Genomic DNA, 25,728 nt, shown 5'->3' with positions numbered 1-25,728 from the left:
GTACAGAATTTCACAATTTTGAATGGTTCTCAGGTATTCAGCTATGTGGCGTTGTCTAAAAGGCTCAATATTTCAGCAAGCAGACTTCTTGCCATCTTCAGGCATTCCTTTGGGTGGCACCCAGCAGATATCACTAAATATTAGGAATGCCTGAAGATGGCGAGAAGTCTGCTTACCAAAATATTGTGCCTTTTAGACGATGCCATGTAGCTGAATACCCAAGAACTATACAAGATTTTCCTGCTCTGGGAAAACCTAAAATCAATTCCATAATTTGTTTGTTGAGGGTCCAGGCAAAGCTAACAATTTTGATGCACATGTCACGATGAAGGGCAATGCGCAGCCACATTTTTGTAGAGCTCATCCTATTCCAGATGCTATCCTTGCTCAGAAACTTTCAGCACAGCAGAACAAAGGCGATACAGTCACAGCTCGTCAATGTGTATCCACACTTGTGATTCTTAAGAAGCCTTCTGTCAAGCTCAGGCTGTGTGTGGATTCCAAAGCTACAATGAACTCTCAGACTGTCATTGATTACTATCCCTTGCTGTGCCTGGAAGACAAATTGGGTGTCGGTCGTTAATTTTCTAAAATTGATTTACATGATGCGTACTTGCAAATACCACTGGATGAACACACTGAAATGTTTGTTGTTAATAACCATAAGGGAAGTTTCTGACATTGCTGTTTGGCAGTGCTTCTGCACAAGCCATATTTCAGCACTGTTTGGAGCAATTAACTGCAGCAGTTTCTTTTTCTTCTAACTACTTGGATGATATCATGGTGCCAGGTTGCAGCCGTGAGCAACATTTCAGCAATCTTCGCAAGCTATTTGAAGTGTTATCAGCTGCAGGCCTATAGTGCAACAAAGACCAATGTGTGTTTTTTCACACCAAGATATAGTATTTGGGACATGTGACAAATATCCAGGGCAACCATCCATTGCAGTCGCACTTGCTTGCTATCTGTGCCATCCCACATCCTCACATCATGAGTGAATTACAATCTGTGTTGGAGAAGATCACATACTACGTCCGGTTTATTCCTAATGCCAGTCCAAATAGTGGCTCTCTTGCATCACTTAAATAGGAATTAAGTCCCTTTTGTTTGGTCTAAGGAGTGTTATGCTGCCTTCCAAAAGCTGAAGCACGCTTTACTCAATGATTGTTGCCTTGCACATTTTGATTCTGCCAAGCCCACAGTCTTGGCTATGGATGCAGCCTCCTAAGGGATTGGTGCAGTTTTGTCACATAGGCCAATTGTGTTTCCTTCAGAGTCACTGTAAAAGGCTCAGTGCAACAACTATCAAATTAAAAAGGAAGCTCTCTCAATTATCTATGGAGTGACCAAGTTTCATCATCATCATTTTGGCATAAAGTTTTATCTGGTGATCGGTCACAAGCCCCCGTCAATCCCTATTTAGTCCATCTAAGACAGTTCCGTCATGCACAGAACAAAAGCTGCAATGCTGGGCCCTTCTTTTGTCACACTAATAGTGTGAGAGTATGTACAGCCCACTTCTAAGCATGTCAATGCCAACGACAATGCTTTATTGCTTCTACCTAATTCAGTGGTTGATGCATCTGAAGCTGCTGCTTATTACACCAATGTTCAGGATACGGACATCTTGCAGATCTTCCCACTCAACCACTCAGGCAATGGCAGCTGATCTGGACTTTCTGCACTACATCCACACCAGACGCCCACATTTAGCAAAGCAGATCTGTAGCCCGGTGGTTTGCTGATACTTTGCCCGTTGCCATGCTCTTGCTGATCGACAGAGGGTGATTTTACTGCATACTGACAATGAACAGTCACTTGTAGTGGTTATTAAGGCTCTAATACAAAGCTCTTCACTTGCTTCACCAAGGCCACTGGGGCATCATTTGAACCAAACAACTGGCAAGACAACATTGTACTTGGCAGGGAATGGATTTGCACAATGAACAAATGATGGAGCAGTGTAAAACCTGCACGCAGAATCAGTTTGCCCCATATCAACAGTTCTTTCACTGTCCTAAGCCTCAGGCATGCTGGTAGTGACTATATTTGGATTTTATTAGTACATATTTGTATACCCGTTGGCTCATTGTCACTTGACACATTCAGCCAATTTCCCTTCATGGTTCTCATGCCCTCTCCTTGGATGAGTTTTACACTCCAAGCCCTGCCATCAATTTTTTGCCTGGAATGACTGCCAAAAGTGACTGTGATGGACAATAGACCACAATTTGTCGCCACAGATTTTGAACGGTTTTACCAAGCCAACAGCATCTCAAACATCAAGAGCACTCACAATCAAAAGGGGAATTAGAACACTTTGTTTGAGTGTTTAAGTAACAAATAGACAAACTTTGTGCCTCCTGCACACAAGATGTATTGCCCCCAGTCCACAATGGCAGGCCACCGACGGAATTGTTGCATGGTTGGCAGCACCGTACTTTACTCCAATTGCTACATCCTCCTACTGCTCAACTGCTAGGCAGCTCCACATTTTCGATCCAGGGTCCATGTGGCTTGCTATGAGCACCAGACCAGAAACTGATGGATGTGGACTCTCCATCACAGCCGTCGCAGTGCCTACAGCCTCTGTTGCTAGGGGATGGCCCCTCTTCCATGTGGCCGTCCAGGGGTAGCTGCCGACTCCTACAGTCATTGAGTCCCACTTGGCCTTAGCTGATGCTGTGCCTCTGGATGTGCGGGCACACCCTCCAGTCGGTTTTCCCAGCAGGTGTTTGAGATTGGTCCAAAGGCATATGCCGGGGTGTGGGCAGGGGCTGAGCATCAGCCTTCGCTTCGGCTCCTGTCTCCTCATTGCCACCTGCATCCTACCCCCCTTCCACATCGCCATTCGCCACTACACAACAATGGTGAGGAAGTTTGGGGAGGAGGGGGCGGGGGCAGGGATGTGGTGTCATTGCCAGTGATACCACAGGAGTCGGCATTCGGCGACAATTGGAAGCATGTCGAGGGATTTCAGCAGACATCATAGAGGTCGCGTGAGACAACAATGCAGTCAGTGATGCACACACACTCACTGAGCCTGCCTCCACTAGCTGTCAACAAGAGCGACCTCCACAGACTGAACATAGCACAGCTCTGTGGCAGCCAGGGCTGGTTCATCAGGAGCTAGAGAATAGACTAGGTAATGTCTTGCATCGCTACTGTGTGCTCAGTATTGACACGTATTGCTGTGTATTTTGGACTACATAATTATGGACTGGACTGCTTCAGGTCTGACCGAAGTTGAGTAAATATACGTTTACAGACTATTTGTGCAGATTAATTATTTGCTCCGGTATAGATCGCAAATGGCAACAGTTTGCTGCTCCACTGCTCCTGGCCACCCATCCTTCTATATTAATATCCACTGAGGAATACAACATTTATTATTAAGGAAAACATTGCTTTATTGTGTTGTCCGCATCAGTACATTATGTGCCACAATACGATGTCAAAATAAGGGTTGCTTCAATTTCTAAATATTATTCAGTTCATGTAATTAGAGAATAGCTTTGAATTTTTAGCTAGTGAACAAAATGAGTCTTTCAACATTCAATATCACACAAATTTGATCATTTCTGGACCATCAACATTGTTACCAGCTACGTGCACATAAATCCATTACTAAACTGTAGATGTGTGTGTATTGTTTTCAAAACTTGTATGAAAAACATTAATTTTAATATAGTGGCTGACAATTGTTTATTTGGAATGAATATACCAACATATCTTTCTCCCTGATGACATTTTGTTAATTTACTGGAGAACCTACTATTGTAAACCATTTATAAATGGAGAGTTTTATTAACATTTAGTGTCAAAACACATTAGATTGTGACTGAGAAAAACTGACACTATAACCGGAAAAAATTAAGGCAAATATGGAAGGAGACAGTGAAGAATTGGACAACAAAATTTAATAAAGCATAATTTTCTGTGCATAAGCCACATCTAGCCAAAATGCAAAATGTTACTCTGCTTTTATATACCTAGATATTTGTGTTAATGACTGTTGTAATGAGAACTCCATAGTCTCAACAAAGAAAATATCAGTGACTATTCTAATATTAATCACTATCACAAATGATGCGGCATTAATAATAGGACACAATAGATTAAAGCATTTGCTAAAAATTACTTACATATGTCAGTTTAGCGACAGCATTTGCTTTCACTGCTATGTTATCCTGGCGAAGTTCTTGCTTAATTTCTTCAATGCACTGGGCAATATACTTGGCCTGAAAATAAATATTTATATGAGACTACCCTATAATGTTCCTAGCACAAAACTCATTGCACTTGACAATACATTAAATTTCCGATACACCAAAATAACCCTTTAACTGCTCTGACGTGTTAACGCGCGCGCCTTTGTACCTGTCTCTGTGAGTTCTGAACGTGTTTACGCATGCCACCATTCATTCTGCCTGGTACTCTGAACATGTTTACGCATAGACACAACCAGAGTACCAGGCAGAAGAACTGGTGGTGCATGTAAACACGTTCAGAGCACACAGGGACAGGTACAAAGGCGGGCACGTTAGCATGTCCAGAGCAGCTGAACGTTTAAGAGGGCCAGAAACCAACAACTGATCCCAAATTTAAACACAGAAAATGCTGGGAAGGCTATTTTCATTTACAAACATGAAAAAACCTTAAGAACAAGCACCAAACACTATCAACATAGTATGTTATTTTATATTTGCACCAAAACGGAAGCTATTCAAACAGATGTGACAAACAATCATCATCTAACATGTATATTAAATGTTTGTGGACTTGCAGTAGCTGCTACTGCAGCAGAAGGATTTGCTGTTAAAAATGTGAATGTGTACATGCTAGGAATAGTCAATACCACTGTAATTCTTGTCACATTCATCTTGCGAAATGACGATGATGATAAAATCAGAGAAATTTATGCTCATATAAATGCCTACTGACAAACTTTCACCCAAAGCACCATATGCAAAACAAAATGGGAGAAAATGATAGTGGTAACTGAAGTACCCTCCACCACATACAATACGGTAACTTGCAGAGTATAGATCTAGGTGACAGTAGGTCTATGAAAGTGCAATCCCACTACTGTCCTGCCGCCCCGCCCCCCCCCCCCCCCAACCTCTCTCTCTCTCTCTCTCTCTCTCTCTATCTCTATCTCTATCTCTACATTCATTTACCTCAAACATTCAAAATTTATGACTAGTCAAATAGTCAGATGTTTAAAATGTACTATCAAAATTGAATACAGAACAACAGAGAGGACTAAAACAAGGTCTGATGAATGTGGCTGGCAGTTCTCCTACTCAAAATTTTCCAGAAATTATGAGTGAACATTAGAATCTTTTACCTATAATAAACATGAAGTAGAATCATAAAACATGGACCACAATCATCTTGTCATTATATTAAATAGAGTGCAGATAGGATAAAGGTTGCTGTCTTCGTCACATTATAAAAAACAGTTGGTTAAAATGTGATGTACAGTAGTCTGGATTCCACTATTAATGATGAGCGGGAAAAGCAGCCCACCTGTCAAAATGCAGCATTGCCTCATTTGGAGACACATTAATTACTGTTTTTGTCTGAACGGAAAACAGGGTTTTTATGAAAATAGAACTGTCACCTATATTTACTGTACTTCACCTTCAGCCACTTTTCCTTCAACTGACATGTGACCCTATGTGTCACCCTACTATAATAAGACTATTACATGCAAAAAAGAGATGAGGGCTGGGGGCAAGGGAGTGAGTGAGTTGGCACTGTGTTACGCTGACTCCTACATCGGCCTCTTTTGCAGCCTCATCAGAGTTGGAAAAATGCGTGGGGAAAGAAGTTGATCTCAACTGCTTGACATTTGCTGATGACTTAGCCATAGTCTCACATCAATTGACACAGTGTGTCTCCAGATCAAAACCCTGAAGAAGTGCAGAAAAAACTTGACTGTTAATCTCCTTCGAATAGACAGAATTCATTACGAACACAAGTGCAACTATCCTTGACAATGAATTTGACTACTCCAAACAGATTCCAAACATAAGTACCTTGGTGAAACCATTTTGGAGAACATCACAGAAAGGGAGAGAGCTAAAGCTCAGATTGTAAATTGGAAAAACATACAGGGCTACTGCTCAACTCTATAAAATGAGAGATATTAACAGAAATGTCAAAATCTGCAACTACACTAAAGTTATAAGGGCACTGGTATGTTATGCTGCAGACACACACACACACACACACACACACACACACACACACACACACACACACACGACCACTGATTTATCAGAAAGCTATTGGGACCATGGTTTTGAGTGGAAGATCAGAAGCAATACGGTAGTGTATCAGCACATTGAATCCCTGGCGTCATGTGAAAATTGACGTCATGTGGAAATGACACATGAATTTTTAAGGATATTTAAAATGCTTGCACTCCGGCGGATTGACTACGGCGATACTAACATAGTACTATGAGAAATCATCCAAATCATGCATATAGGCGAACAGCGAAAATCAGAAAAAACTAACCAAATTTGGTAATATATAGGACACTACACAGGACAAGATTACAGAGACATAATATTGAAAAATGGATGATCGATAGATGGAATACACCAGTAACAGAAAAGAAATTCTCTGAAGGGCAGAGGGAGTAGATAAACCGACGATTGAAAAATTAACGGCAAAATCGAAGTAAAGGGAAGTATGCTCCTAAGTAGGCTGAGCACTTTTAGAGTAAAATACTTAATTCAGCCACATTTGCACTTTGAATCATTGCAAATTCTGGGGACAGCCAAATCGTTAGAAATAAGGTTCTGGGATATCTCCTCTTTATTAAATAAATCTTGAGTGCTCAAAAATGTGCTGTAAGAATATTATGTGGTACTCACCCATGATCATCTTGTCAACACCTGTTTAATGAGTTTCACAATATTATGAAAAAGATAGATTGCTACCCACCACATAGGAAAGATGTGGAGTCACTGTAAGGCACAACAAAAGGACTGTCAAACACATAGCTTTCAGCCAAGAAAGCCTTTAAGGAGTTTCGCAATTTTGACTACTGCTTCACAGAATATTTATTCCCTCACGAAGTTTGTTGTAAACAATCCACTGCTGTTCAAAAGGAACAATGACCGGCGTAATTACAATATCAAACCGAAAAAGGTCACATACATTACTCCCCATTAAGGTTGTCTTTAGCACAAAAATGTATGCATAATGCTGCTACTAACATTTTTGACCACTTACACAACAGAAAGGTAAAACAGGAAAAAGATCCTCCCTGACAATTACTCCTATGTAGGATAATTTCTATTTTTGTAATGTGTAAGAATGAGCCAACCACACTCAGAGTATCCAGCAATTCTAAAAAAAAATGATTCCCTAAGTTTTCCAGGCCAACTTTTTATTTTTCGAGGGTCACATTGTGCTTAACTATATCCAATTTTGATCAATTTGATAGGAAAATTTCATGAACAAATAGGAACATAATGGGGCTATACTCTCAGTTAAAAGAAGAAAACCTTAAAATGAATATGGTTTATTTTAATCAAGAAATAAACGTACCAGGAACTGACATCAGAATTAAGTGTAAAATGTAATTTGAACAGAAAAAAAGGAAATTACACAGTTCAGTCACATTAATGTGACCACAGTATATGTTCAATGTCAACACGTAATTACTACTCACAGACAGCAGGTGGCAGCACTAGTAGTGGAGGGTATATAAAGGATGTTGGGAGACGCAGGAAAGAGTGCAGTCGTCGTAATGCGGAAACTGAGTGATTTACCTGATGTCCAAAAGGGCGTGATCATGGGAGTTTGGGCCATGGGTGGAAGCATTTCCAATAAGACTAAGTTTGTAAACTGTTCACATGCCACTGTGTATACCATGGATAGCAAAATGGTGCTATCCAAAAGTGGTGGTGTTGAGGCAACGATGGTGCCCCACAGGCCATATGTGATGGGGAAGTGGAGGGGGGGGGGGGGGGGGGGGGACTGAATGATGAATGCAGAGATGAATAAAGGCAAAGAGACATGCAGCTGTTGAGCAACTGACTGCCTAGATGAACCAAGGGGGCTACTAACAGTGTGTCCTCAATGACCATTCAGTGAATGTTGTTTATGGAAATTCACAGGAGGCACCTAGTTCATGCATCTATGGTGACTTCTGTTCATTTGCGACGATGGCTTGATATCCACTAACTGGTGACCTCTTCAGATGAATCTTATTTTAAGCTTCATCGGAAAGATGGCTGTTGGCATGTACGGTGTGAAACATCTGGAAGCAAGGATCCAGGCTGAAGGAGCAAGTGTTACAGTCTGCGGAAATGATTTCGTGGCATTCCCTGTGTGATCTTGTCACTGTGGGGGGCACAATGGACTAACAAGTATGCATCTATTCTTGGGAACCATATTCAGGCTTTTGACTGATGGTCCATCAATGTGGCTGGACTGGACTAGGTTGCAAAGGAAGTAAAACATTATTCATAAACATTTAAATTAGGAACAATCAGTTGTTCTGAGGGCACAGACAAAAATGAAGAGCATAATGTATTTCAGTAAAAAGTACACTTTTTACATAGAGGTTTAAGAACAAAATCCAAATACCATTTGAAAACAATGATTATGGAAGAAACAGTAACAGACTAGTCCGATAGAGACACATACGTGGACATTAAATGAAGTCACAAGCAGGTAGTTTTTAGTGACAAAACTATTACTTCAATCTGAGGAACCTTTTTCTCAGCACTTTCCACGAGTTCTGTTTTTATAGTTAGTGGTGCTCTTAGCTTTTCTCTATTCACTTTCTTCTTCCACCCTCTTTCTTTTGAGGACTTCTCAGTTGTCCTTTTCTCTGCTACTGTTTCATTGTACCTACCACGTGCATTTCAGAAGCTGTGTATTAATTGCTTTGTAATAGTTGCAGATAAACATCTCCAGCGGCCTTCACCACAGTGTCAACAGCACAAACAGCTATGAGAAAGGCTTCAGTCAAATTTTTGACCAGAGTGGAGTTGTCGGAGAAACTTCTTTCAATGCTAGCATTGCCATGGAATAGACTGCAAGCAACCTTCATAAATCTCATCACATTTTCATGTCCACTCTTGACCCCAATGACCATCATCCAGAACTGATTGATGCAAACACGATCTCCCACAAATTCTTTGAGGATTTCCTTTACTGACATGATCTCTACTACTCTACTGGACTTTGCAACTCATGGGCAATGATGTAAGTCACATGACTACCAAAGCAATTGAAGATAGTGAGATGTGTCAGTGCTATTGCATGATTGTCTCTTCGCATGGTCAGCACTAACTGCCACTCCTAGGATTGAACATGGAATGCCCTTCACACAGAAATATGCGAAGGGCAATTTAGCCAGAATTCTGGATTCCACATGCTTCATAAATGTAAGGCACTCATTCCGAAATGCCAAGATACCTTTCTCTGACAAGGCACATTGACCCAGAGCTTTTTTGGTTCTTACCTGATGTCCACTTCCAGAGGCTGAAACTGATTTTGTCATCATTCAGACCTGTTCTGAAACTAGTCTGTTTCTACAAACTTCCACTTCTACAAAATTATGGTTGGACAAATCCTCTGACTGTAGATTGGAGAGACTTATACAGAAAAGGAAGTAAGGGAGCATCTGACTGAAATTTAGTTAGAGACAACTCAACCCGAGCAGCCACCGTCTCAAAGTCCTGCCCCTCAAAACTTACACAATACCCAGTAGCTAATACTCTTAGAAATTCCAGTAGTGACCTTAGGTTTTGGTTTTACCTACTTCTGTTCCTTCTTTACTCTTTTTACTTCCTTTACACATTTTTAAACAGCTGTTAATATTATCCGAGTCCAGACTGACAATATTTTATTTTCCACCCTCCAATAGCACAAAACTTCTGTGGGAAAACAGAGGGACTTTTAATACTGTTGAAATCAGCTTGGCAGGAGGAACATTTTTAAATACATTACATAAAGCTCTCAGAAACTGAACAAGATTCCAAGCAACACTAGAACAACCTGTCAGTCACACGTTTCAAAATCCGAAAGTATGTGACGCTCAGGATTACCCACTACGTTGACCTGGCTTTTCAGCTCTCATAGGAATGCCTTATTAACATCAGGGCCATCCGTGGACAAATGGACAAATTTCCTCTTCAAATTTATCTCAAATTGGATTCACCTGCCTCAAATTCTTTAACTAAATCTTCTGCAGCATTTTTTCTCGAAAACATGAAGTGAGGACCTGCTCGAAACCTGACCCCACTACTATTCCAAAAATGTACAAACAGATCAAACTCAATCACAACCATGTCACAGGTAGCAACAAACTCCTGTAGTTGTTTAGTGAAAAATGGCTCCAGTCTGAACACAATGCCACAATTCACTTTTGAGTTTTGAAACTGCATTTTGGAGGCAATGTTACTGTCTGGGAAGACATCTGGTAAGTGCCAATGTACCAAGATGATTGGTCTCTCTCAGCAGCTGACAGAAACAAATGGATCTCAGCCTTCATCACGGCATCCCTCTGCACTTAATTTAGCATTGTCGGCAGTCGTCCATAAGTTTCTGCAGTAGGTGCTCGATGCAATTGCCTCGAGGTGACACCTGGGTGCTGAGACACACCACAACTGCATGCTAAACTCCCTGCCTGCACTGCAGCAGACTAAAAATACACAGAGGGTAATTAGAAATATTACATTTCTTCACTGAAAATTTTGTTTTCCAGTGCAATTGCCAAATCAAAGGTACCATCAGGATTGTCCTTCCTAGTGTTGAAGTTGACGATCAGCTGAATGTGTTCAGAGGTGGCAGGCAGCACTGCAGAGGCTACATCTGATGCAGCAGTATTGGAGTCATGGCCATCTGTGGCAATTAGCATGGATATAGACAATGTATCTTCCTACTGGCCTCGAGCCCAGCATGCTTCTTTCCCTTGCACATGTGGACACATCTTGCTTGCCAATATCCTGAGTGATGGTTAGTTTTAGAGAGCTTGAACCAAACACTCAATTTTTCATGTATGTGCTCTGTGATCCACCAAAATTCTGGCTCCTCAGTCCAGTGAGGGTTGGACACACATTTGCAGTCCATTGCATAAGGTCTGAGGTAATGATGTAGTGAAATGTGGCCCAGAGTTCCCACAGACCAGAGGCCAATAGAAAATTTCGCGACCTATGCTTTTTTTCTTTGTTATGAGCAACTTACACCCCACACCCTAGCCTACATCTCTCCCTGAGTGGGTCCAAAGCAAGGCAATAAAATCTTCCTTGCATGCATGCATGCATGCAATTGAAAGTAGTTCTCGTTGATTAAGACGCACAGCAGCATTGGAAATGTTGGCCATTGAGGACAGAAATAATGCGAAGAGTAGCCTCACCTTCCATGCCTCAGGCACCTACTTCCACAGTCCCCACGCGCCCTCTGGCCACCTGCAGGGCACTGCAGGCTTTAGCTCAATGTTAACTAAGCCAACAACTGCACGCCAAAGCCCAATGATGGCTCTTTTTTTTTTGTGGTTTTAGGGCGCAAAACTTCTATGGTCATTAGCGCCCAGCCCGTGACTTAAGACAGTAAAAAACCGAAATTGAAAACCAGCAGCAATGGGAACAAAGTCAGAAAATTGGAGAAACTAAAAATAGAAGAAAGCTTAAAAATCTGCTACAGAAAGGGGGTGGTTGTCCCCAAAAAAGCTTCAAATGACTGACGTCATTTCACTGTCACTAATAAACTGGAGAACGCGGTCGGCTGAGCGCGTGTCATCTGCTAAAATCGACGATAAATCAGGCGATAGCTGTAGACGGGAGCGTAACGGATTAAAATAGGGGCATTCAATTAAAAGGTGTCTTACCGTCCACAGCTGAGAGCAGTGGGGACAGAGTGGGGGAGGATCGCCGCTTAAAAGATGTCGATGGCTAAAACGACAGTGCCCTATCCGGAGTCTAGCTAAAATTACCTCCTCCCGACGACGCGTTCGGGAGGAAGAGGTCCAAGCGCAAGGAAGGGCTTTCACTTCCCGCAATTTATTACGGGGAAGTGCCGACCAATGCGCATGCCATAAATGAGCAACTTGGCGACATAAACCGCTCCGTATATCGGTGAAGGGAAGCGACTGAATAGCTGGCCGAGGAAGAGAGACTGCAGCCTTGGCTGCTATATCGGCCGCCTCATTCCCACAGATACCAGCGTGTCCCGGGAGCCAGAGGAACGCCACCGAGACGCCACCCAGGTGGAGCAAGCGCAGACAGTCCTGAATCCGGTGGACCAGAGGGTGCGCAGGGTAAAGAGCTTGGAGACTGAGGAGAGAGCTGAGAGAATCTGAGCAGATAACGTACTGTATCCGCTGATGGCGGCGGATGTAGTGGACAGCCTGGAGAACAGCGTAAAGCTCCGCAGTATAAACCGAACATTGGTCGGGAAGCCGAAAGCGATTTGGGGTGTCGCCAACAATATAGGCACTCCCTACACCTAACGATGTTTTCGAGCCGTCGGTGTAAATAAATGTGGCGTCCGTCATTTGTGCACATAGAGCAGCAAATGCCCGACGATAAATAAGTGTAGGGGTACCATCCTTGGGAAATTGACAAAGGTCACGGAGCAGGCAGATCCGGGGACGGAGCCAAGGCGGTGCTGTACCCCAAGTTGTCAAGAAGGTTTTAGGAAAGCGGAAGGAAAGAGAATGGAGCAGTTGACGGAAGCGGACTCCCGGGGGTAGTAGGGAGAGGGAGCAGCCTGCATACCCTACATCAAAGGAGGCGTCGAAAAAAAGGCCGTGGGCTGGATTGGCAGGCATGGAAGACAGATGGCTAGCATAACGACTCAGGAGGACTGCTCGCCGATTGGACAGCGGAGGTTCAGCAGTCTCAGCATAAAGGCTTTCCACAGGGCTAGTGTAAAAAGCTCCAGACACTAAACGTAATCCACGGTGGTGGATAGAATCGAGACGCCGAAGAATAGACGGCCGAGCAGAGGAGTAGACTATGCTTCCATAATCCAATTTCGAGCGCACTAAGGCGCGATAGAGGCGGAGAAGGACCACTCTGTCCGCTCCCCAGGAGGTACCATTCAGGACACGGAGGGTGTTAAGCGATCGCAGACAGCGAGCCGAAAGATAGGAAACGTGGGAGGACCAGCATAGTTTTCTGTCAAACATAAGACCCAAGAATTTAGCGACGTCTGAAAACGGAAGGTTGACAGGACCTAGATGTAAGGAGGGCGGAAGAAACTCCTTACGTCGCCAAAAATTGACACAAACGGTCTTACTGGATGAGAAACGGAAGCCAGTTTCGATGCTCCACGAGTGGAGGCGATCGAGACATCCTTGAAGACGTCGTTCAAGAAGGCTGGTCCGTTGAGCGCTGTAGTAGATCGCAAAATCGTCCACAAAGAGGGAACCCGAGACATCATGAGGGAGACAATCCATAATTGGATTTATGGCGATGGCAAACAGTACAACACTCAGCACGGAACCCTGGGGTACCCCGTTTTCTTGGGAGAAAGTACGGGAGAGAGTAGTGTTCACCCGCACCCTAAATGTGCGCTCTGCCATAAATTCGCGAAGAAAAAGGGGCAGCCGGCCTCGAAAGCCCCAAGAGAACAGTGTGCGGAGGATGCCTGTCCTCCAACAGGTATCATATGCTCTCTCCAGATCAAAAAATATTGCTACCGTTTGGCGTTTCCGGAGAAAATTGTTCATGATGTAAGTGGAGAGAGCAACAAGATGGTCAACTGCAGAACGATGCTTTCGGAATCCGCATTGGGCAGGTGTTAAAAGACTGCGGGATTCCAGCCACCAAGCTAAACGGTAATTCACCATACGCTCCAAAACCTTACAGACACTACTCGTGAGAGAAATGGGACGATAGCTAGAGGGGAGATGTTTGTCCTTTCCAGGTTTCGGAACGGGAACGACAATAGCTTCCCGCCACCGTCTGGGAAAGGTACTGTCGGTCCAAATTCGATTATAAAGGCAAAGGAGGTAACGCAGACTATGGGTTGATAAATGCAGCAACATCTGGACATGGATTCCATCCGGTCCTGGGGCGGAGGAGCGAGAAGATGAGAGGGCATGTTGGAGTTCCCGCATGGAGAAAACAGTATTGTAGCTTTCGTGATTTGGAGAGGAGAAAGCAAGATGTCGCACTTCTGCTGCACGTTTCTTCGGGAGAAACACTGGCGGGTAATTTGAAGAGCTCGAAATCTCAGCAAAGTGCTGACCCAATGAGTTACAAATTGCGACGGGGTCCACTAAGGTATCATGCGCGACAGTGAGCCCAGAGACCGGGGAGAAACTAAGCGCGCCTGAGAACCGTCGAAGCCGACTCCAAACTTCCGAGGAGGGAGTGAAGGTGTTAAATGAGCTAATAAAGAATTTCCAGCTTGCCTTCTTGCTATCGCGGATGACGCGACGGCATCGCGCACGGAGCTGCTTATAGCGGATACAGTTGGCCAAAGTAGGATGGTGACGGAAATTGCGTAGAGCATGTCGCCGCTCACGTAGTGCGTCACGGCATGCCTCGTTCCACCAAGGAACTGGGGGGCGCCGGGGCAATTCGGAGGTGCGTGGTATTGAACGTTCCGCAGCTGTAAGAATAACGTCGGTAATATGTGTGACCTCATCGTCGACGCTGGGAAAGCGACGGTCATCGAATGTCGCGAGAGACGAAAAAAGTGTCCAATCGGCTTGGGCAAATTTCCAGCGTCGCGAGCGCATATATGGCAGTGGAGACTGCAGTCTAAGGACACATGGAAAGTGGTCACTCGAGTGTGTATCATCAAGGGCGAACCATTCGAAGCGCCGAGCTAGCGGAACAGTACCGACCGCAAGGTCCAAATGAGATAAATTTGTCGTGGAGGCAGACAAAAATGTGGGGACCCCAGTGTTGAGGCAAACTAGATCCGCTTGGTGGAAGACGTCTAGCAATAGAGAGCCACGTGGACAAGGATGAGGAGATCCCCAAAGTGGGTGGTGGGCATTGAAGTCCCCAACCAGCAAATAGGGGGGTGGAAGCTGACCAAGAAGATGAAGGAGATCAGCTCGTACCATTGGTGTGGATGATGGAATGTATACAGTACAAAGAGAGAACGTGTATCCAGAAAGGGAAAGACGGACGGCGACAGCTTGGAAGGAACTGTTTAAGGGGATTGGGTGATAATGGAGAGTATCATGGAGAAGAATCATGAGTCCTCCATGGGCTGGAGTGCCTTCAACAGAGGGGAGGTCATATCGGACGGACTGAAAGTGAGGGAGAACAAAGCGGTCATGGGGACGCAGCTTTGTTTCCTGAAGACAGAAGATGACCGGCGAGTAGGAGCGTAAGAGGACCGACAATTCATCCCGATTGGCTCGAATGCCGCGGATATTCCAGTGGATAATGGACATGGGGTGAAAAGAAAATGGAGGAATGTGACCAAAGTTGCTGTCAACTCAAAGACTGCTCGGAGCTAGCAACCGACAGCATGGAATGGCATTCAGCCGAAGGCAGAAGATCCTGATCCATAGGTTGGTCAGGAGCAGTCCCTGCCACCAGCGATCGGCCGGTTGACCGGCCACCAGCAGTGCGCCTCGGCGACACAGAAGATGGCCGAGGGCGATTTCCGCCAGGTGGTGCTGTAGAGGGGGCACGCCTTGGCGGAGAAGGAGAGGAACTGGGTTTCTTTGTAGCCTTCTTGGAAGAATGTGGTTTAGTTGAAGAAGGAACCGATGGTTGTGAAGTTGCGGTACGTAAAAACTCTTCACGAGTATGCTCTTTTTTCGAAGACTTGGCGTCCGACTTTTGGGCTCGAGATGTAGCAGAACCCGACGAAGGGTGAGCCATAGAGTGGGCAGGCGAAAGTGGTGAGGTTGAACGAGCGATCTTTGCGCTGGCCGATCTGACGACCGTGGTACTAAAGGTGAGGTCGCAAGTCTGCGTGGCCGCCTCCTTTGTTGGCCGAGGAGAAGCAAGGACAGTGCTGTATTTTCCTGTCTGAGGCACGGTGGGCTTGCGACTGGCGAATAATTTTCGAGCAGCAAAGGTCGACACCTTTTCCTTCACCCTTATTTCCTGGATGAGCTTCTCGTCCTTAAAAACGGGGCAATCTCGAGAGGAAGCAGCGTGGTCACCCACACAGTTGATGCAGCGAGGGGATGGAGGTGGACAAGCACCCTCATGGGCATCCTTGCCACACGTAACACATTTGGCTGGATTGGAACAGGACTGGCTGGTGTGATTGAACCGCTGACATCGATAGCAACGCGTAGGGTTTGGGACGTAAGGGCGAACGGAAATTATCTCATAGCCTGCTTTGATTTTCGATGGGAGTTGAACTGTGTCAAATGTCAAGAAGACAGTGCGGGTTGGAATGATGTTCGTGTCAACCCGTTTCATTACTCTATGAACTGCCGTTACGCCCTGGTCAGACAGATAGTGCTGAATTTCTTCGTCAGACAATCTATCGAGGGAGCGTGTATAAACGACTCCACGCGAGGAATTTAAGGTACGGTGTGGTTCCACCCGGACAGGGAAGGTGTGGAGCAGAGAAGTACGCAGCAATTTTTGTGCCTGGAGGGCACTGTGTGTTTCTAACAACAGGGTGCCATTCCGTAATCTGGAACAAGACTTTACAGGACCTGCAATTGCGTCGACACCTTTCTGAATAATGAAAGGGTTGACCGTGGAGAAGTCGTGACCTTCATCAGACCGAGAAACAACAAGGAACTGTGGCAACGATGGAAGAATCGTCTGTAGCTGAGACTCAGTATACTTACGTTTGTGAGCAGACTTAGTGGAAGGTGAGGAAACCATTGCGGAAGAATCCCCCATGATTACCGGCGTCTCCGATGGCGCGCTCCTCCCTTGTGGGGGCCCTCTCTGAGGGCACTCCCGCCTTAGGTGATTGTTCACACCTCAGGTCACACCTCCCGACAAATGGACGGAGGGACCAATCGGCATTTTCGGAAGGTATCAGCTCGGGTAATCACCCCTCCCTGGGCCTGGCCGTTACCAGGGGGTACGTACGTGTCCTACCTGTCTACCCGGGGCGGGGAATTACGCGTTACCCCGTCACCGGCTACGCACGAAGGGCGTGGGTCGGCCTTCAGACACGCACAGGGAGGAAGAAAGAGAAAGGGAAAGGAAGGAAGAGAGGTCTCAAACGCCGCAGCGGAGAAAAGGGAAAGAGAAGAGGTAAGGAAAAGAGAAGGACAAAGGAAGGAAGAAGACAGAGAAGGACAAAGGAAGGAAGAAGACATAAAAGCAAGGAAGGCAAAGAATGCAGTACATTTACGAGCGTCCGTCTCCGGACGTAGGCACAAACCATACTCCCAGATGGGGAGAAAGGGAAGGAAAGAGCCAGAGGTGAGGGGAGGAGGGGCGAAGATAGGGATGGGGAAGGATGCGGAATGGGAAGGTATGCAGCCCGGAAAGGAAGGAAGGCCACATTAGCTCGGGGTCCCGTGCTCGCTACGCACGTATCCACAAAAGAGTTGTGGACCCCCTGGGGGGCCAATGATGGCTTGTCAGTGCTCTAATTACATTCTTTTGTGCCTACCACCAAATATCAATAATCAATCTTATTTGTACACAACACAATGGGATCAATAGCTGTTGGCATGCACAACAGAAATTTCTTGGTATACATCCAAACAATGCACTGTATGCCAACCTATCATGTCCTTGTATCCTTGGTTGAAAATAAATGGATTTGAATAGGTAACAAATTCCCGTAAAAGCTCACATCTTTATGATAACATCATGTTAACAAATGAGGCAGTACATTTGAACAGACGTAAATGTAAAACACACCAAATACACCACACACTCACGACAACAACAACAAATTAGCACAACATGGTCAGGCTGCAGAGACAGGTGTGCAAGCCATTCCATGTCAACAACAACAAACCTCTGCACAGTTCATCTGGACTCAACCAGTCCGTGCTGACTGGCTGGCCACTGCACTAGACTGAGTGAGGGAAAGGGTTACTGGATGCCAAAACCCTTGTGGAGGGTAGTCTCTCAGCACTGACTTGAGGGTGAACAGTGAGCACAATACTGCATCATGCCAAGAAGAAGGCAAGCAAATGCCTATGCTCAAAATCAAATGAGCCACCATACCTTTTCCAGAGTTTCATATAAGTTTTCCAGAACAAAAAAATTCTCCAAGTTTTCCAAGACATTGGACACCCTAACACTGTAAACGTATTCAAAATCTTCCATCTAGCAACTTGTGCAGCATATCGTACATACACAAATGCTAAAGTACATACCATATTCGTCTCATTGTTATCTAAAGTAAGATGCGGATCAGCTAGTAAACTGGCTGCTGTCCTCACCTTGATTTAATATACGTTTTCTTAAAACATGGTGAACAGATCTGTGCACACCTCTAGCACACACTGGTGGGTTCTCTCACAAGATAAGAAACCCCGACATCATAGGACAGTTCCCCATCTGGATGTATGTTAAAATCATTTCATCCCTCCTCAGAGTTAGATAAGATGAACAACAGAGTCAAATTGTCTTCACCGACCCAAAATGTTTTTCCTCAATCCCAGTATTTTTTCCTTCCTTTAGATAAGATGAACAACAGAGTCAAATTGTCTTCACCAACACAAAATGTGTTTTTCCTCAATTCCAGTATTTTTTCCTTCCTTTAGTGCATTATCCTGTGCCTCAACAATGTACTTACAGTGGAGAAAGGGGGGTTAGGGGTGGAGACTGGGTTGCTTGTGGCACAGCAGTATCTCTCACACAACCCCCACATGCCCTGCTTCCCAGTAGAAGGGCACTTACATCTGCTGCCTCTGGATGAAAAATGATGTATTATATAATCTAGACTAGTTTATTTGATGGGTGGATATAACTGAATAATGTTGCTTTGGTAAGCAACAACTGGCAGAATGATGAAAGGCAAAATAAGAATTTGTGGTGCTTAGGGTCTGACAAAAGGCCTTCAGTACAATAAAAAAATATATAGTCAAGAGGTATTTAGGAAATCAAAGTATGTGAGGCATTTAATCCAATAATTATACATGTTCATGTTGGTTCAGTGTGAATCTGATTATTAGTATCATAAGGTCAGCTATAAGTTATTCCATGTCCTAGTACACAAACTAACAGGAGGAGGAGGAGGAGGAGGAGATTAGTGTTTAATGTGCTGTCAACAACGAGGTCATTAGAAATGGAACACAAGCTCGGATTAGGGATTAATGAGGAAGGAGATCACCTGTGTCCTTTCAAAGCAACCAACTGGCATTGCCTGAAGCAATTTAGGGAAATCACAGAAAACATAAGTCTGGACGGCTGGATGCAAGTTTCAACCGTTGTCCTCCCAAATGCGAGTCAAGTGTGATAACCACTGACCCCCTTACTCAGTCCTATGCTAACAACAGTCATTCAAACTAACTGCACAAGTTGGTTTGAAATTATGTGCAGAGTTTGTTAGAAGGTGGAAGGAGCACTATGTGCTCTCATTCACAGATGTGCACCACCAGTTATGTTGCCTCAAGACAAACACACAGTTTTTAATTGTAATAAGTGTCTTACTGTGTTCAACTTTTCACATAAGAGTATGACAGCATTTAATGTTTTTAAATTTGGCGAATAATTATGTGAAATATTGAAAAATCAAGTTTTTGTTGCATCTGGAAGCCACTGGATAGGCAATTTGCAACTGGTACAGGGATCCAGTATAGTCACTTAGTAATATCTATATTCTGTTCACTGGTGCCAATTGCAATGAAGTGTATTTTTCTTTAAGATTTTCACCATCCTTGGAATATGACAAAACGAGCTAAGATCCCCATTCCCTATGACAAACAATAGTCCCTCACTGTAATGCTTACTCATTACCAAAGCATAACCAGAATTTCAGGTTATAGAGGCCTAGTATTGTTCACCCATTCATTGTACAGATAAAGTGAGTTGCCAAAAACATAACAAGCCAAGACTGGTCAAGTTCCCCAAGATGTTCACTATTTTGCACAACTGCACGAGCGAAAGACATTGGAGGGTGGGAAAGGGGGATGTGTGGCTTACTGAATGCCAAAGACGGGACAAAGGTGCCCGATGTAATTTGTGGCCATTTGGAATACAATGGTATCCTAGACAGCTGCTGGAGGAAACTTTTTTCCCTTAATTTTACAAACTTAATACCTAAATATTATGAAAAGAATGATGAGTCACAGACAGACACAACGAAAAGGCTGTTAAAGAAGTAAGCTTTCGGCCAAAAGGCTTTCTTCCGAATTTAAAGAAAACCACACAACCGCTGCATAGGCAACCAGAGACAGTGGTGTGTGTGTGTGTGTGTGTGTGTGTGTGTGTGTGTGTGTGTGTGTGTGCTGTCTAATTTGGAAGAGGCTTTTTGGTCAAAAGCTTTTTTTTTTTTGTTGTGCCTATCTGCAACTCAATATCTCCACTATATACTGAGTAGCGATCTATGCGTTTCATAATATTGTCATTATTCCATCCTGGATTTTCGATTGTTTAACATAATATAATGAAACTTAAATCAAAGAAAATAGGAACATGTTCTTTGAAGCCAAATTTTTGTGAAGCTGTTCATAGGTACATTTCAAAGTCATTTTGTAGACCTTGTCAAGATCAGAATGTGTATCACCTCAAACTGAGTCAAGCTGTTCAGGCTAAAGATGTATTTGCTGACCTGATGAAAGGCTAATGCTAAGGTTTAAAAGAGGGTGCAAGGGACCAAACGAGGTCATCGGTCACTTGTTCCTAATAAAACAATGCCACAAGTGTGAGAATAAAATGGACGAGACACAAAACACAAAATGGAAAGAAAGGGAAAACCACAAGAACGAAGGGAAGGCAACGAACCCTAAAAGGAACAAAAGAGGACAAGAAAACAACAGAGATGCTAGAAACAGAACAGAGTAAAACAAGAAAGCAGATTACAGTGGCTGGCAGACCACAAGAATAAAAAGGAGAAGCCAGCCACTCTACAGCACATTAAAACTTCCACCCTAAAAGCACTAGGGTGGAGGACACAGAGAGACAAAGGACATGTGCTAAAACCTACATATAAGTATTAAACCCGCTCTCATGGATAAAACTTAAAACTAAAGCTGCTGCTGAGGCATCATCGCCCAACACCGAAGGTAGGGAGCTGGGAAAGTTAAAAGTCCGCTGAAGAGTGGCTAAAAGTGGGCAGTCCAGCAAGAGGTGGACGACTGTCATTTGGGAGTCACATCGACACAGAGGTGGGTCCTCGTGATGGAGTAGATGACCATGCATTAGCCATGTATGGCCAACGCAGAGCCGGCAGAGGACAATTGATTCCCTGCAAGAGGACCGCATGGAAGACTTCCGCACATTCGTCGTCTCCTTAATGATACACAGCTTGTTGTGCGTACTTTTATGCCATTCCGTCTCCCAAAGCCTGAAAATCCTGCGGCATAAGACAGAAAGCAGGTCAGCTTCAGAGATGCCCATCTCCAGAAGCAGTTTCCAAGTCATCTGTTTGGCCAGCATGTTTGTTGTCAGGGATTCCAACATGACCAAGGGTCCAGGCAAACACCACTGAACGATGGGACCATTCCAGGGCATAGATGGACTCCTGGATGGACACTAGCAGAGGATGGCAAGGGTAGCACTGGTCAATAGTTTGTAGGCTGCTCAATGAGTCAATACACAGCAGAAATGACACGCCAGGGCATGAGCGGATGTGTTCAAGAGCACAAGATATGGCCGCCAGCTCTGCAGTGAAAACACTGCAGCCATCTGGCAAGGAGTGCTGTTCAATATGTCCTCCACGAACATACACAAAGCCTCCATGACCATCATCAGCCATTGAGCCGCCGGTGTAAAACACTTCAGAGCCCCAGAACATGTCAAGAATCAAGAGGAAGTGACAGTGGAGAGCTGCAGGGTTAACAGAGTCCTTGGGGCCACGTGAAAGGTCCAGACGAAGTTGCGGCTGAGGCATCCACCATGGAGGCGTACGTGATCGGACCGCAAGTAGAGGTGACAAAGGGAAGGACTCGAGTTCGGAGAAAAGGGACTGCACTCGAACCACAATCGTTAGCCCCGACCTGGGCTGCTGATGTGGGAGATGGACTGATGCATGCAGGTGGGAAAAGGAGACGGTAATTCAGATGCTCAGGAGAATTGCAAGCAGTCGTGTATGTCTGATCTGCAATGGAGGGACCCCAACCTCCACCAGTACACTGGTCACCAGACTCGTCCTAAAAGCTCCTGTCACTAGTCGAACCCCGCAGTGGTGCACAGGGTCGAGTAAATGCAACACTGATGGTACTGCCAAACCATAAACAACACTCCCATAGTCAGTTCGGGATTGGACAAGGGATCTGTAGAGCCGCAGCAGCGTAGAGCGATCTGCAACCCAAATGGTGTTGCTCAGGCAACGGAGGACATTGAGGTGCTGCCAGCACTTCTGCTTAAGCTGACGAAGATGAGGAAGCCAAGGCAATTGAGTGGCGAAAACCAGTCCTAAGAATCTATATGTCTCCACTACAGTGAGTGGAGCATAATGAAGGTGAAGTTCTGGGTCCGGATGAACAGTACAATGCCGACAGAAGTGCACGACACATGACTTTGTGGCTGAAAACTGGAAGGCGTGGGCTAGAGTCCAAGACTGCGCCTTGTGGATGGTTCCCTGTAGGCAATGCTCAGCAACACCAATACTGGAGCAGCAGTACGAAATGCAGAAGTTGTCTGCATACAGAGAAGGTGAGATGGAGGGCCCGACAGCTGCTGCTAGACCATTAATGGCCTCTAAAAATAGAGAGAGACTCAATACAGAGCCCTGCAGGGCTCCATTCTCCTGGATATGGATGGAACTATGGGAGGCACCAACTTGGACAGGAATTTTTGAATAAAAATCGGGAGTGGGCACTCATACAATGTGGCAAGGATACAATGTCACCAGGTCGTGTTGTAAGCTTTACATAAGTCAAAAAAAGATGGCAACCTGGTGTTGCCGTCTGGAAAAGGCTGCTCGGATGGCAGACTCGAGGGACACAAGACAATCAGTGGTAGAGCAACCCTGGTAGAATCCGCCCTGACATGGAGCCAGTAGGCCACGTAACTCCAGGACCCAACCCAACCGCCGACATATCGTATGTTCCAGCAGCTTACAAAGAAGGTTGGTGAGGCTGATGGGCTGATGCTATCCACATCAAGCGGATTTTTACCGGGTTTGAGCACCAGAATGATGGTGCTCTCCCACCATTCCGATGGGAAGATGCCATCACATTAGATCGGTTGAAGACGACAAGGAGATGTTGCTTGCCGTCAGATGAGAGATATTTAATCATCTGGCAGGGAATCCCATCAGGCCCAGGAGCTGTGTCGGGGCAACATGCAAGGGCACTGAGGAGCTCCCACTCTGTATATGTGGTGTTAGAGGATTCACTGTGGCGTATAGTGAATGAGAGGACGTTCCCTTCCAGCTGACATTTGAGAGTGTGAAAGGCTGGGAGGTAATTCTCCAATGCAGAGGCTCAAGCAAAGTGCTCGGCAAAGTGCTCGGCAAAGTGCTCGGCAAAGTGCTCGGCAAAGTGCTCGGCAAAGTGCTCGGCAAAGTGCTCGGCAAAGTGCTCGGCAAAGTGCTCGGCAAAGTGCTCGGCAAAGTGCTCGGCAAAGTGCTCGGCAAAGTGCTCGGCAAAGTGCTCGGCAAAGTGCTCGGCAAAGTGCTCGGCAAAGTGCTCGGCAAAGTGCTCGGCAAAGTGCTCGGCAAAGTGCTCGGCAAAGTGCTCGGCAAAGTGCTCGGCAAAGTGCTCGGCAAAGTGCTCGGCAAAGTGCTCGGCAAAGTGCTCGGCAAAGTGCTCGGCAAAGTGCTCGGCAAAGTGCTCGGCAAAGTGCTCGGCAAAGTGCTCGGCAAAGTGCTCGGCAAAGTGCTCGGCAAAGTGCTCGGCAAAGTGCTCGGCAAAGTGCTAGGCAAAGTGCTAGGCAAAGTGCTAGGCAAAGTGCTAGGCAAAGTGCTAGGCAAAGTGCTAGGCAAAGTGCTAGGCAAAGTGCTAGGCAAAGTGCTAGGCAAAGTGCTAGGCAAAGTGCTAGGCAAAGTGCTAGGCAAAGTGCTCGGCAAAGTGCTCGGCAAAGTGCTCGGCAAAGTGCTCGGCAAAGTGCTCGGCAAAGTGCTCGGCAAAGTGCTCGGCAAAGTGCTCGGCAAAGTGCTAGGCAAAGTGCTAGGCAAAGTGCTAGGCAAAGTGCTAGGCAAAGTGCTAGGCAATCGCGTTTGCGTCAGTAGATAACATGCCATTTACGGTAACACCAGGAACACCTGCTGGGGTGTGGTACCCGAGAAGACATTTGATCTTTGCACAGACTTGGGAAGGTGACATATGACACCCAATGGTTGAGACTTATCTGTCCCAACATTCCTGCTTCTGTCTTTTGATAAGGTGGCGAACACGGACACAGAGCTGTTTAAAGGCTACGAAGTGCTCCAGAGAAGGGTGCCACTTATGCTGCTGTAGAGCTCGCCAAAACTTCTTAATCGCTTCAGCGATGCCCGGAGACCATCGAGGGACTGCCTTACGTCTCTGGCACCCTAAAGAGTGAGGGATCAAGTTTTCTGCCGCAGAAACAATTGTTGTAGTCACCTGCCGGACCATCACATCAGTGTTACCAGTGGGAGATTCAACAGTGGCAGCAGAGGTGAAAGTTTTCCAGTCCACCTCGTTTAAAGCCCATCTGGGCAGTCGTCCGAAGACCTCATGCTGGGGCAGTGACAAGAAGATTGGGAAGTGGTCACTACCACACAGGTCGTCATGTGCTCTCCAGTGGACAGATGTGAGAAGTCCTGGGCTGCCAATTGACAAATCAATGGCCGAGTAACTACCACGAGCCACACTGAAATGTGTGGTGGCTCCAGTGTTTAAGAGGCAGAGGTCAAACTGAGACAGTCAAGTTTTGACATCTCTGCCTCTGCCAGTAAGCACAGTGCCACCCCACAAGGGGTTATGGGCATTAAAATCTCCCAAAAGTAGGAAAGGTTTAGAGAGTTGATCAATCAGTGCAGCTAATACATTCAAGGGTACTGCACCATCTGGAGGAAGATATACATTGCAGACAGTTATTTCCTGCGTCGTCCTTATTCTGACAGCCACAGCCTCAAGAGGGGTTTGGGGCACATTTTCACTACAGACTGAGTTTAGGACATAAACACAAACACCATCTGACACTCGATTATAGTCTCTACGGTTCTTGTAATATCCCTTATAGCCGCACATGGCAAGGGTCCGCAATTGCCGGGAACCAGGTTTCTTGGAGGGCAATGCAAATAGCAGGTGTAAAGCTTAACAGTTGCCGCAGCTCGGACAGGTGGTGGAAAAAACCGCCACAATTCCACTGGAGGATGATGTCATCGTGAGACTGGGAAATGCCTCAGTCACCTGCTGCCGCCGACTTATTGCCTGAGCAGTCTGTATCCATTGTGTCCGAGGGTCTGGCGAGATCTAGGTCTTCAGCGGACACCAGAATCTCCACCCCATCCTCAGACGCAGAGGTTGTAGGTAGCGGTGGTGTGGATGCCACGGCAATTTTCTCGGTCTAAGGGGTTTTCCTGTCTGGGAGGACTTCACTGGCTCAGTCTCCGGGACTGAGGACGAGCGTGAAGACCTACGACCAGCTGCTTTTGAGCTCTTTGGTGACTGGCTGGTATCTTCTTTCCCACTAGCAAAGGGGAGTGTCCCAAGGGACCCGTTCCTTGCAAGAGAAGCCAAAGAAAACTTGCGCTTCTCCGGCTTAG

General features: G+C 45.5%; 1 protein-coding gene across 3 annotated transcripts in view; it reads right to left on the bottom strand.

Annotated features, from left to right (window-relative positions):
* The window catches only part of LOC126183502 (AP-3 complex subunit delta-1), a 258,274-nt gene that overhangs the window by 213,371 nt on the left and 19,175 nt on the right, over positions 1-25,728 (bottom strand). For all 3 annotated transcript variants that reach the window (XM_049925545.1, XM_049925544.1, XM_049925546.1), the window contains one exon: positions 4,146-4,241. In XM_049925545.1, coding sequence (XP_049781502.1) covers positions 4,146-4,241 — 96 coding nt within the window. The remainder of the gene's footprint in view (positions 1-4,145; positions 4,242-25,728) is intronic.

This window comes from Schistocerca cancellata, chromosome 4 (genome assembly GCF_023864275.1).
Source record: "Schistocerca cancellata isolate TAMUIC-IGC-003103 chromosome 4, iqSchCanc2.1, whole genome shotgun sequence".
Classification (NCBI taxonomy): domain Eukaryota; kingdom Metazoa; phylum Arthropoda; class Insecta; order Orthoptera; family Acrididae; genus Schistocerca; species Schistocerca cancellata.
Note: the sequence above shows the minus strand (reverse complement) of the source record. Positions and strands in the feature narration are given on the sequence as shown.